The sequence below is a fragment of the Macaca mulatta genome, chromosome 7, assembly GCF_049350105.2.
Source record: "Macaca mulatta isolate MMU2019108-1 chromosome 7, T2T-MMU8v2.0, whole genome shotgun sequence".
NCBI lineage: Eukaryota > Metazoa > Chordata > Mammalia > Primates > Cercopithecidae > Macaca > Macaca mulatta.
Window position 1 is genome coordinate 166,831,995 of NC_133412.1, and position 14,147 is coordinate 166,846,141.

The window sequence follows — 14,147 nt, forward strand, 5'->3', positions numbered from 1 at the left end:
ATATGAATTATTTATAAGATCTCTATTTCAATGACATAAACTTCTCTTCTAGTAAAGTGAAACATGCTGCTAACAGTTCAGAACCCAAACTAATCTAAAAGACTTGGCTTTCCAAATAGGGAATAGTTAGAAAGACATTGGTGGCATTAGTAGAACCCGATCTATGCCCATTGGTCATTTACTTTTGTTGCTCTGCTTTCCAGCAAAATGTTTGACATTGAACTCTGTCCTCTGCCTTTCTCAATGGAGGAGATGTTTGGTTTTATTAGTTGTCGGTTTACAGGATACCCCTCATCTGTGCAGGAGCAAGCTTTACTATGGCTTCATGTAAGTGAATAATACTTCCGATCATTTTAGGAAATAATTCTTAGCTTACAAGCTTTAGATTCCTGGGTCGAGGGGGTGGGAGTTGTAGCAAAGAGTTCGTAAGTCCCTATGTTTGCCAAGAAAGAATATCTCCTATGCATAGATAAATGAGTAAATTTCAAATATATGTTGCTCTAGTTGTGGGTAATAACATATAAATATATAAATTGTGCAATAATATTACTGAATTCATAGTAGCTTGAGGTCCTTTTATATTTTTCCATCAATGGCTATTAAATGTATAATAGTTGTCTTGTGGGATTCTGCTAAATCTTTGATATTAAACAGGTCCTTTACTTGGAAGGATGGGGAAGGATTTAGTGACTAGTTCGTGCTGTTCTCTCAGCCTGGGATGACTTTCTCTTGTGTCTCTATTTGTGAACTCCAACCTACCTTTTAAAGTTCATCTCAAAAATTATCCCCTATGTGAAGTTTTCTGCTACTTCAAGCCCTCATCTTCCCAGGTTCTCTGTGTGAATTTGGTTCTATTTCTGTCTCACAGTTTTTGTCTCTCTCTCCACCTGATTACAACCTCCTGAGTACAAGGGCCAGGTCTTACTCATTTCTGTATTTATAACCCTCTTCATCCTCTCCTCCTAGAATATAGCACATGCTTTGTATTTAAAAGTGGATGTTCAGGGCCGGGTGAGGTGGCTCATGCCTGTAATCCCAGCATTTTGGGAGGCTGAGGTGGGTGGATCACAAGGTCGGGAATTCAAGACCAGCCTGGCCAAGATGGTGAAATCCTATCTCTATTAAAAATACAAAAAATTAGCCAGGCATGGTGGCGGGTGCCTGTAATCCCAGCTACTTGGGAGGCTGAGGCAGAGAATTACTTGAATCCAGGAGGCAGAGGTTTCAGTGAGCCGAGACCGCACCACTGCACTCCAGCCTGGGCAACAGAGTGAGACTCTGTCTCAAAAAAAAAAAGTGGATGTTCAATTAAAGTTTATTAAATTGACTTGAATACCTGATATGAAGTTTGGGCAGTTTTAGAAAATGAGGACAGAATCAATGTTTAGGTTAACTACAGGTATAGATACATTTCTGTGTCATGCAAGGATAGGATTGCATAAGCTCTTCAAGTTGTAAAGATGCCTTTCTGGGTTCGAAACTAAAGAGCAATATTCTTCACATTTGACAAAGAGCAAAGAGACCATTTTTTAAAAAGTCAAAATTTGGGCCAGCTCGGTAGCTCACACCTGTAATCCCAGCACTTTGGGAGGCGAAGGTGGGTGGATCACTTAAGCTCACGAGTTCAAGACCAGTCTGGCCAACATAGCCAAAGCCCATCTCTACAAAAAATACAAAAATTAGCTGGATGTGGTGACGCACATCTGTAGTCCCAGCTACTTGGGAGGCTGAGCCAGGAGAATCTCTTGAGCCCACGAGATCAAGGCTGCAATGAGCTATGATCAGGCCACTGCACTCCAGCCTGGGCAACAAAGTGAGACCCTGTCTCATAAAAAAAAAAAAATAGTCAACTTTGGGATTTAGAATTTTAACCATTTATTCCCAAATGGATTTCGGTGAGGTAATTCTCCTTTGAAGAAAGCCAGTCTTCCTACACATGGCTGGATGTTGCCTCAGTTACCCAGTTGCACAGTCCTTACACTGTTCTCCTTGGGGATGAGCCCATACAGCTTTGACCCGTATAGCTACAGCGGCAACATTTACACGTTTTACGGACTGGGCTTTCATCCAGCCTTGATTTATAAGACAGAGTGCTGCAGCTGAAGGAGGTTTTCCAGCCTTGGTCTATTTAGAGGATAGAGTGGACACTATAGTGGTTAGAGTTGACTCATTTATAATTAATTGTGGAAACACATGCAAGAGCTCCCATGGGCCAGGCACTGGAATAGGCACTGGAATAAAAGTGGGACCAGAAATAGTCCTTTCTGCATACTTGCTTTCTTTAAGCAGCTCTCAGTGGGAGGGATAGGATGAGGTAATTAAACAGAAGAAAAAGTAATAATTGCTCTAATAAAGGTATGTATAAAGGTTAAGAAAGCACAGAACAGGGATGGATTAATTCTGTCTGAAGGAAGAAGGCATTTTTTTCCAGAAAATTAATGACAGAGAAGGTGACTTGATTTGGGCCCAGATTGACACCAAGTTGTACCAGACAGCAAGATGGGATGGGTCATTGAGATCAGAGTGGGGATGGACTGGAGAAGCAGTGCTAGTCTAGGAGAAAGGTGGGGACCTGAGGCACTAGCGGTGGGTATGGAGAGTCGGGGACAGCGTCAAGAGAAACTGAGAAGTGTTAGTAGAAAGAACATGGTGACCTATTAGATGCTGGGGGTGAGGAAAGGAGAAAGTTCAATGATAACTTTGATTTTCTTAGTATGAAAATTGGAGGATGACTGTTGATAGAATACATGCAAGGCTAAATATCCTCATGTTCAACAATTTGCTTTGGAAAAAGAAGGCTAAATGTAGCTTTTTTGAGTTTTAAAATTTACATGTGTTTTTTGGGGGATATATGCCTTTTTTTCCCTAGGTATTATCGGAGTTAGATATCATGGTTCCACTTCAACTCCTAATAAGTATGTTTTCTGATGGAGTTAATTCGGTCAAAGAGCTGGCAAATCAAAGAAAATCAAGAGTCAGTGAACTGGCAGGGAACCTTGCATCTCGAAGGGTAATTATTGCCACATTTTTTCTTGTCTTACTTTTAAAAATTTTGAAAACCCTTGTCAGTTATCCTAAGCCTGAAAGTACTGTCATAAGAAACCAAAAATGTGTTTTCCTCCCATCTTGCTGTGTTCATCTTTTAAGTGCATTAAATAGTCACATTTGTTTGGTATAGTATATAATCAGTAAGTTATTGAGTTTTCATTTTCTTTTTAATTGCTTTGAATTTTAGCTCTCTCCCATGATGAAAAAGAGTAGCTTTTTGGTAACATTCTATTTTTATGAGTCTCCTGCTGAATAAGAATTTTTCACCAGCTCCTAGGCAGATCAGTGCTTCACTTTGGGGGTGAGGAGTTTGGCAGGAGTTTGGATGATTTTTTTTCCTTGTCTTTTGGGAAGATATGATCAACTAGTGGTGAATGTGAGGGATGCTGTCACTGTGAACCAACTGAGCCCACTTTCTTGACCCCTTTGCATCACTGTAGATGAGAAAAGTCAAGATAGTCTGGTCTAAAGTGTATACAAACTGCTGGACAGCTTTGATTATTTTTCTATGGAGGCCTCTGCTGATGTAGAGTCTCTGCTGATGTGCTGCTGTTCTCAGGCCATGAGCAGCTGTGGAAAGGTTGACTCTTATTGCATGGTTGGCAGAAAATGTTCACCACTCTTTCCTTGTCAAGCCTCTCTACAAAATTTCCCCCACTGTATGCCACAGGCCTCCTGCCATTCCTCCTGATATCTAGGGATTAAAAAATGGAACATGATTATGGGTTTGTATTCATTGTTTTTAAAGAATATCATTACTTATTTTGTCATCTGCCTGATAGGAGCCAGCTGCCAACCATCTATACTTTATTTCTTTCTTCCGTAACCTTTAAAATGACATTCCTTTGTGTGGCACTTTACTCTGTGCAATGTGTTCACAATAAACAATATCACAGGATTGTGTGAGGCAGCCAGGGAAGAACTCATTATCTTCATTTTACAACTGCCTAACCTGATGTTCAGTGAAGTGAAGTGATTTCCTACAGATAACACCGTGAATGCTTGGGTATTCTCATTCTTAATGGGGTCATCTTCCTCTTTACCTTGAAAATGGTGTTTGAAGAGCTTTGTTGTTACCACAAAGATTTTTAAGACAGAAAAATATCCTAGGTGATAGGTTCAATCACATCCCAAACCTCAGCATCACTCAATATAACTTTGTAACAAACCTGCACGTGTCCCCTGATTCTAAAATAAAAATTGAAAAAGAAAAAGAAAGAGAGAGAAATATGATTTGAGAGTGATGTACAGATGTGTTAGTCAGGATCCCGATTCAGAATTTATCCCAGATAGTTTAAATGACGACTTTAATGGAGATTCTGCCTATAGTGTTATGGGAAAGCTTAAGGGAGCTAAAGGAGCAGTACGGGTGCACAAGGCACTCAGAGTCCAGGAACAGTCCAGGAGAAAGTCCTTACATCCCCAGGGCTGAAGGAACAAGGGAAGGAGCTCCTGGGGTACCAAACAGGAGCTAAACTGTAAGAAAGGGCTGGTTGGAGAAGTTATGGAGTGCTAGAGATGCTCCCAGAGATGTAGCACCCAAGTAGGCAGGGAGAAGGGGAATACTTCTGCCTCTCTCTCCTCCAGCTTTCAGGACTTCTGCTGGTGCCTCCCATTCACTGAACCCAGCCAGGTTTGGTGACTCATGCCTCTAATCCCAGCACTTCGGGAGCTGAAGTGGGAGGATTGCTTGAGTCCAGGAGTTAGAGACCAGCCTGGGCCACATAATGAGACCTTGTCTCTACAAAAAATTTTTCAAAAAATTAGCTGGGCCTGGTGGTGCAAGCCTGTAGTCCCAGCTACTTGGGAGGCTGAGGTGGGAGGATTTCTTGAGCCTAGGAGGTCAAGCCTGCAGTGAGCCATGATCATGCCGCTGCACTCCAGCCTGGGCAAGAGAGCAAGACTCTGTCCCAAAGCAAAACAGTGACAAAAAAATCCAAAGAATAAAAACCATTGACTTAACCCAGCTGGAAGCTACGCGGCAAAGGAGCCAGAGGAGACTCAGTCCATGACTTCTTGGGCATAGAGTAGGGCCAAGGAGGTAGTAAAGGTCTGAATGGGGGTTGGGTGGACAAATGGAGAATAATCAGTATAAAAGGTTTATCATATATTGTCGACCCATAATAGTTTACTACTTGTAATCCCCAGAGACCATCTTTTAACCAATCGTGTCAATCTGAGATTCTGTGCTTCTGATTCTAAACATTATCTTGCAATATTTTACTTTTGTAAATTCTCATTTTTCAGGGTACGGTTTTCAGTATATTCAAACAATCTGGTCTAATTGGACATGTTTGATGGGTTGAAAAATGTAATGGCAGATGCCTTCATTCTTTGGCGTGTTGATGTCACTTCCTGACAACTAGGAAGTTTGAGTGGTTTTATTTTTTGTTTTTATATATTGAGAGAATCCTTAGTATTTGGAGATACTAATGCCAATGGTTAAGGAAGGAAATAAGTGTGACAGCTGGAAATACCTTCCATAGAGTCCCCAGATATTTTACACAGCCATTTGAGCTTCTGTGAGTTCATTTCTGTGTTGCCATTCTTTCTTGTAGGTGAGTGTTGCCTCTGATCCTGGTCGACGAGTTCAGCACAATATGCTCAGTCCATTTCATAGTCCTTTCCAGAGTCCGTTTCGGAGTCCTATGCGTAGTCCATTTCGTAGCCCTTTCAAGAATTTTGGACACCCAGGAGGAAGGACTATTGACTTTGATTGTGAAGATGATGAAATGAATCTAAATTGTTTCATCCTCATGTTTGATCTTCTCCTGAAGCAGGTAGCTGAAGCATGAGCTTCCTTTAGTTCAGAGGTGAAGAATGAGAGAAAGCATTGTACAGCAATTCTTTCCATGTGTCGGGCATCTCCACACTTACCGAAATGATGCAGCATCACCCAAGACCTTTTGCAGACTCCTTTGGGGATTTCCCAGAGAGTCTGAAAACTACTTATGTGAATATCTGCAGTGATGTTGACATATGAGAATGGATTGAATTTTAGAAACACCTTAGCGTCATTAGAATTGATTCTGTTAAGTAAATTGCATGAACAAAAAGTATGATACTATTGTTGGGAGGGGCAACAACTCTATAGTGATGAAGCTAATTTTAATATATTTCATACATTCATTTTTAAAGTTAATTTTAAAAGAGAAGTTAAAAAGGTTTTGATGAGAACATTTCTTTTTAACCTTTTATTTTGAAACAATTTCAGATTTGCAGAAAAGTTACAAGAATACTATAAAGAATTTCCAAATACTCCTCCCTGCAATTCTCCCGATGTTAACATTTACCACATCTGCTTCTCTCTCTCTTTCTCTGCATGTGTATGCATTAATTTTTTAATAGATTGTTTGAGACTAAATTGCAGACATGATGTCCTTTTATCCCTAAACACTTCAGAGTGTATTTTCTAAAAAATAAGGACATTCTCTTACATAAACATAGTACAGTTATCAAAATCAGGAAATTAATAGTGTTATAGTACTACTATATAACTTACAGAAATTATTAATTTTAAAAATTGATATAATAGTATTATCTTTATAGCAAGAGAAGAAAGCCTGGCTTTGATTAAGGAACAATTTAGAAGCACTCATTGCAATTATATGTACTGTTTCCTTTGTCTTCTTTAATCTAGGACAGTTCCTTCGTCTTTATCTTTCACATCCTTGACTTTTTAAAAAAAATTTTTTTAAATTTTTGTGGGTACCTCGTGGGTGTCTATACTTATGGGGCCTTGACATTTTTGAAGAGTATAGTCTAGTTATTTTGTGGACTCTCCCTCGATTTGAGTTTGCCTGATGCTTCCTTATGAATTAATTTGGGTCATGCATTTTTTGGTAGGAAGACCACAGATGTGATGTTACGTCCTTTGTAATGCATCATGTCAGCAGGCGTAAGATAATAATGTCCCATTACTGCGATGATAACTTCGGTCACCTTAACGAAGTGACCAAAATCTGCCAGATTTTTCTGTGATAAAGTCACTATTTTCCCTTTTGTAACTAATAAGTAATTTGTAAATACCTTATGGATTTCCTATTTATTTATCAGACTTTCATCCACTAGTTTTACCATCAATGGATGATTCATCAATTATTACTATCATGACAGTCAAGTGATAATTTTCCAATTCCATCATTTCTTCTAAATGTATTCGCTGGTACTCTACTGATGGAATAGTTTCTCCTTCTTTCCCATTTATGTGTTTATTTATTTATCTACTTATTCCCGCAGTGCCCAGGGATTTTTATGTTATTTGGTGGGTTATAATCTCTTACTGTGATTCTGTATCTTGATGCTCGTGTTCCACAAATTGGCCAGTGGGAATCTTTTCAAGCTGGCTCCTGTGTTCTTTTGGCACGTCCACATCATTCCGTGAACTCTTCCTTAATTTCTGGTGCAACAAGATGTTCCGGGCTCATCTTATATTTTCCTAGCCCCAGCCCTGGAATTCAGCCATTTCTCCAAGGAGCCCTGGTTCCTTTTAGCAGCTCATGGTATTTAGAAACCAAGATCTGGACTCTAGGTGAGGAGGAGCATTTTTAAAATGTGTAAAATCTCACAAACTGATGAGCCAAAAACAACAACAGCTCTCTCATGATTTTTAAAATAATTCCGATTGCTTCGTCTTGTGTTTATATTCCTTCTAGAAACAACCCATGGACAGCAATGTATATTCATGGTCTTGAAGCCTATATTGTCTTTAAACAATTCAATATTGCTGCCAGTTAGTGAAAATTATCCCCAAGTAGTGTGCCAATGGAATATTGGACAAATGGACCAAACTCCTTCTTCTTCTTCTTTTTTTTTTTTCCTGTGTGTATGTGTGTGTGTGTGTCCTTTTTCCGATGTCTTTCAGATGGAGTTACAAGATGATGGAATCACGATGGGTTTAGAGCACAGCTTATCAAAGGACATTATTTCTATTATAAACAATGTCTTCCAAGCCCCCTGGGGGGGATCCCACACCTGCCAGAAGGACGAAAAAGCAATCGAGTGCAACTTATGTCAGTCTAGTATCCTCTGCTATCAGCTTGCTTGTGAACTCCTGGAGAGACTAGCTCCCAAAGAAGAAAGCCGGCTGGTGGTAAGCAGTTGAAGAAACAAGATGACCCATGTATAATAGCATTAAAGACTGCAGTAGCTGATGTAATGGAGTCTTCCTCCAGCATCATCTTAGACTCCGTGCTGGGTTATACGTGAGACTGTTAAAAGAAACTTTTCCCATTGCTTCCGCCAACTCAGGCTCTTGGAAAGGGATACAAACTGGAGCCACACTATACAGAATTCTATTAAGTGGCTTGAGTGAGGGTTGTAGCGCCTCCATTCATATGGTTTCATGCATTACTAGTATTCTTGAAATAACTTTTATCACAAAGTTATATTACAAAGTTTAAGTGATAATGAATACTGTAAATTTTTTTTTTTTTTTTTTTTTTTTTGAGACAGTGGCTCACTCTGTCTCCTAGGCTGGAGTGCAGTGGCTCAATCATGCTCACTACAACCTTTGCCTCCCAGGCTCAGGTGATTCTCCCACCTCAGCCCCTCAAGCAGCTGGGACTACAGGCACCCACTACCATGCCTGGCTAATTTTTAAATTATTTTTTGTGGAGACGGGGTTTTGCCATGTTACCCAGTTGGTCTTAAACTCCTGAGCTCAAGTGATTCACCCTCCTCGGCCTCCCAAAGTGCTGGGATTACAGGCGTGAGCCACCATACCTGGCCAAATGTATGCATTTTTAAATTGTTTCTCCAGCTAGCTGTTGACAGACACTTGGGTTGCCATACCTTGCTGTCTGTAACTCACATGTTATAGCAGTTTCTTGCTCCTAAAAATTTGACTACCCTGGACAACCAGTATTTGTGTCTTTAAATTTTTTTAAAAATTTATTTATTATTATTATTATTATCAGAGATAGGGTCTTGCTCTGTCACCTAGGATTGCAGTGGTGGGATCATGAATAGCTGCAGCCTTGAACTCCTGGGTTTAAGGGATCCTCCCACCTCAGCCTCCTGGGTAACTGGGCACAGGCATGCCACCATGCCTGGAGAATTTAAAACATTCTTTTAGAGATGAGGTCTCACTGTGTTGCCCAGGCTGGTCTCAGATCCTGCCCTCAAGCAATCCTCCTGCCTCAGCCTCCCAAAGCACTGGGATTCCAGGCATGAACCAGCGCACCTGGCCAGTATTTGCATCTTGTTTTTTGAGATGGAGTCTTGCTCTGTCGCCCAGGCTGATGTGCAGTGGTGCAATCTCAGCTCACTGCAACCTCCGCCTCCCAGGTTCAAGCAATTCTCCTGCCTCAGCCTCCCTAGTAGCTGGGATTACAGGTGTGTGCCACCATGCCCAGCTAATTTCTGTATTTTTAGTAGAGACAGGGTTTCACCATGTTGGTCAGGCTGGACTCGAACTCCTGACCTCGTGATCCGCCCACCTCGGCCTCCCAAAGTGCTGGGATTATAGGCGTGAGCCACAGTGCCCAGACATTTGCATCTTAATATAGCTCTGTGAACCCCTTATTATTCCTTCCTAATTAAGTCCTGTTATTGAATAACATGCACTTGGGTGGGAGTGACTTGAGGTGAGAAAGCAGACCTAGGAAGATTTAATGATGTTTTTGATCTTCTATATATATTTGAAGTGAAAGAAAATGTTTCAGCAATAGCGGATAGAGCTTTCTTTTCACTGTTCTGGCAATAAGCTCGAGGTCTTTTGGGGTGTGGTGCCTTGGCCTCTGGCGGCAGCAGCATGGGGCCCAGGACACAGCAGGTGTGCAGTCCAGCTTTGCTGAGCTGAGTGAACTGTTCCTGACACCCCTCCAGGGCCGCTTACCTGGCTGCGTGTCCTGTTTATTTCAGGAGCCCACAGACAGCCTTGAGGATAGCCTCCTTTCTTCCAGACCAGAGTTTATCATAGGCCCTGAAGGGGAGGAGGAGGAGAATCCTTCAAGCAAGCATGGGGAGAACCCAGGCAATCGCACCGAGCCTGTGGAACGTGCTGGTAGGTGTGCTCTGACTGCTGGGGAGTGTACTGTGTGCACAGGGCCTGATGTTCAAATCACTGGGTTCTTGGTTTAACATCGACTTGGGCAAATTCAGACGTGGTTTCCTTAGTACAGACTCATGCAGAGGAACATTTCCCAGCAGATTATAAAGTGAACAGATCCATTGCAGTTCCCATAGAACCCAGTTCCCTGAGCATCTTTCTGGCAGTAGGTGCTGGTTTTCAATAAAAACTCATCGCCTCGCTACTTACAATGCCTAGTGTTCTCTGTGGACCAAGGCTGGGTGCTGACAATCTTGACAGCCACTTAGGGCATCTGGCCAAAGCAGAGTGTGTTTGGATAGAAGAATGGGGCTCTGGCGGTTGGGCTGTGCAGGTTGAGCTTGGAGGCTACTTTGTTGGCTCTTAGCTGGGGCTGGGGAGTGGCCTCTTTCTCATTTGTCTCAAGGTTCTTGGGTGGACGCAATGGGGGCAAGCGAGATGGCAGACATGCTCAGGAATCGTACTCTAGCTCCTTTCACATGACGGCATTTAGGGATTTCAGGATGTGGCCCCACATGCCTCTGGGAAAGCCTGATTTCTAGCTCTGGATGGTGGCACTCTGGGGATCTATATGAGACCTGGGGCAGATTTGGGCAGCTTTTCAATCTTCCTGCATCCATGATCTGAAAGAGTTGGAATAGCTTGCTCCTGATTGGGTACAGTGGCTCACGCCTGTAATCCCAGCACTTTGGGAGGCTGAGGTGGGCGGATCACTTGAGGTCGGGAGTTCAAGACCAACTTGACCAACGTGGAGAAACCCCGTCTCTACTAAAAATACAAAATTAGCCAAGCGTGGTGGCTCATGCCTGCAATCCCAGCTTGCATGGGATTGAGGTGCAAGTGAGGCAGGAGAATCACTTGAACTGGGGAGGCGGAGGTTGCAGTGAGACGAGATTGCGCCATTGTGCTCTAACCTGGGCGATGAGAGTGAAACTCTGCTCAAAAAAAAAAAAAAAAAAAGCTTGCTCCTGGAAGCCCACTCCAGTATTAGGAGGCATGGGCTTGGCATCATTCCTTCAATGAGCAGCGGATATTATTAGGGGACTGTTTTCTGGGGTTCATTGCAACTGTGGAGGTGTCTTATTCAGATGAAAGTAACCCTACAAAATCTTTGGTCGGAACTAACTGCTTCTCCATGGATCATATGAACAGTGAATTGTGTATGAATATCTCACCTCACACTATTTCATGTCATAAACCTTAGAATTTGAAGGAATACCTGAGATTATCTGGTTCACTGGTTTTCAGTGTGCATTTCTTGGAGTTGTAAAGGCTCGGTGTGATGTCTTTTGGAACATCCTCAATTGGGGCAACCCCTGGGGGAAAGAGGAGGGCAAAATATAAAGACCCAGCAGGCTCCCCACCTTGCTTCTGCCAGATTACTCTGACGACTTGTTCTCTTTCGTATGTTGGAGTTCTTTTTTTTTGAGACAGGGTCTTGCTCTGTCATTCAGGCTGGAGTGCAGGAGAGCGTGATCACGGCTCACTCCAACCTTGGCCTCCCGGGCTCAAGCAGTCCTCCCACCTCAGCCTCCCGAGTAGTTGGGACCACAGACATGCTCCACCATGCCCAGCTAATATTTTAAAACTTTTTGTAGAGATGGGGTTTCACCATGTTGCTCAGGCTATTCTCAAACTCCTAGGCTCAAGCGATCCACCCGTCTCAGCCTCCCAAAGTGCTGGGATTACAGAGTGAGCCACAGCACCCGGCCATGTGTTGGAATTCTAAGATTTTCTGTAAACAAAATATTCTGCAGAAAAGAAGTTTACAATCTGCTGATCCAGTTTATTTAGGCTTTGCACTTGGCAGATGAGGAAAATAAATCCCAGATGGGTTAAACGACTTGCCCCTGGTCATGTCACTCCTACTATTCATTCACAATTTGTACTTCATATTTCACATGATTCCAGAGCTGTAACGGAACATCGGAGTCACTGAGAAGCAGAAACACAAACAAAAGCTCCACTCCCCAGCTCCAAGTCTGGGTATCCCTGGGATGGGGACCTGGGAATTGGAAACAACTAATTAATGGCAGAGTTGGGACTAGAACCCAACTTCTAGTTTAGTTTAGGATTAATTAACTTGTTTTAGGTGCTGCAGCAGCCAGGGCCCAGGCCTACAGTTATGTTTCTCTTAAGCATTCATGCCTAAGGGAAGCTGGGACTTCACGCATGATCCAATAGACTCTCCTCTTTCTATGCAAATATATTTTTTAAATCTAAGCTTGCACACAGATCAATTAACTGCTACTACTTTTATTTCTATGTAATATTGTATTGGAACAATGGTTAAAACTAAGCAATTTTTTTTTCTTTTCTTTTTTTTTTGAGACAGGGTCTTACTCTGTTGCCCAGGCTGGAGTGCAGTGGTGTGATCTCGGCTCACTGCAACGTCCACCTCCCAGGTTCAAGCAATTCTCATGTCTCAGCTTCCTGAGTAGCTGGGACTACAGGCGCCCGCCACCATGCCCAACTAATTTTTTTTTTTTTTTTGAGATGGGTTTTGTCATGTTGTTCAGGCTGGTCTTGAACTCCTGACCTCAAGTGATCCACCCACCTCAGCCTCCCAAAGTGCTAGGATTATAGGTGTGAGCCACTGCACCTGGCCAGCAATTTATTTTTAAATGTTTTTCTTTTCCTTGCTGAATTGTTATACAGTCCACTTATTAAAACACATGCTTTGTTCTCCCCTGCATGCTCCTCCGGGCTCCTGTGGCAGCTTTAGCCTCTTTTCCTGGTCAGGCTCTCTGTTGTCTTGCAGGGTGCAGTTATAAATTGTCTCCTCAGGAGAGCCCCTCTTCTCTTTCTTCCAAGACCAGGGTTGCCTGCTGTTCAGAGCCTCCCTCCTGCTTCTGCTCTGTGGGCCTTCAGGTGGTGATCTGGAGCTCTACCGTCCTAGAATTCAGGGGTGCTCTGTCGACACGTGTTCAGAGGCTTCCCCTCCCTTCTAATGTGATTCCCTTTTTCCCATCTTGAGGCCTGGCCCCTATTTCCTGTAGCGGTCAGATATGTCCACCACCAAAAATGTATTGAAAACGTTCACATCAAACAAAACAGTCAAGTACTTATGACAAGCATTTAAAATACCTTCAGGCGGGAGATTCCCAATGGACTTTTCAGTATCTAGACCAAGAGAATTTGACTGCCATTGCCTCTGATCCTAGGGATTGCCAAAACGTGTAATGGTGATTTTAACACATTTTGCATTAGTTTCTGCATCTGATTAACTTGTGAATTCTTTTCTCTAGCATGTCTCACGTATAATATATTACTGCCCCTAGTATGGGGGCAAAAGTTTTAGAGATCCTCACGAGAGGGTGAAAATAATGAGTAGTTGTTCTCATCTAAATATGTTCAACTGTTTCAAAATGTGCCTCTTTTTGTGAGAATCCATGGGATAAACCCCTTTAATTGGTAGTACAACTTGAACAACTCTCTCTCTCTCTTTTTTATCTTTTTTTTCGAGACTGAGTCTTGCTCTGTCGCCCAGGCTGGAGTGCAGTGGCACGGTATCAGCTCACTGCAACCTCCACCCTCGCGGGTTCAAGCGATTCTCATGCCTCGGCCCTCAAGTAGCTGTGATTACAGGTGCCCACCACCACACCCAGCTAATTTTTGTATTTTTAGTAGAGACGGGTTTCACCATATTGGCCAGGCTGGTCTTGAACTCCTGACCTCAAGTGATCCACCTGCCTTGGCTTCCCAAAGTGCTGGGATTTTCAGGCATGAGCCACTGCGCCTGGCCGAACACCTCTCATACCTGCATATCTCCCTTCCAATTAGGAAGGCATAGCTAGCCAGGTTCCAAGTCCCTTCAGGGAGCAGCAGAACTAACAGAACTAGCAGCACTGTGCAGTCCATCATGTATGCAGATGTCTCTGGGTAGGGGTAGCTCTAGGGAGCCAAAGACATCTGAATTCATGAGGGACTGCACGGTGGGAAATGGAAACTGAGAATTCTCAATTCAGAAGATTTCCTGCACTAGTATCATAGCAGGGATATATGCTAATTTGGAGAGCAAATAAAAACATTGCTCAAACAATGTTGC

General features: G+C 42.7%; 1 protein-coding gene across 4 annotated transcripts in view; it reads left to right on the top strand.

The window, feature by feature from the left end:
- UNC79 (unc-79 homolog, NALCN channel complex subunit) overlaps window positions 1-14,147 on the top strand; it is a 365,110-nt gene that overhangs the window by 227,867 nt on the left and 123,096 nt on the right. For all 4 annotated transcript variants that reach the window (NM_001194012.2, XM_077937833.1, XM_077937832.1 and 1 more), the window contains 5 exon segments: window positions 204-327; window positions 2,870-3,010; window positions 5,607-5,828; window positions 7,913-8,140; window positions 9,913-10,054. In NM_001194012.2, the coding sequence (NP_001180941.1) occupies window positions 204-327; window positions 2,870-3,010; window positions 5,607-5,828; window positions 7,913-8,140; window positions 9,913-10,054 (857 nt within the window).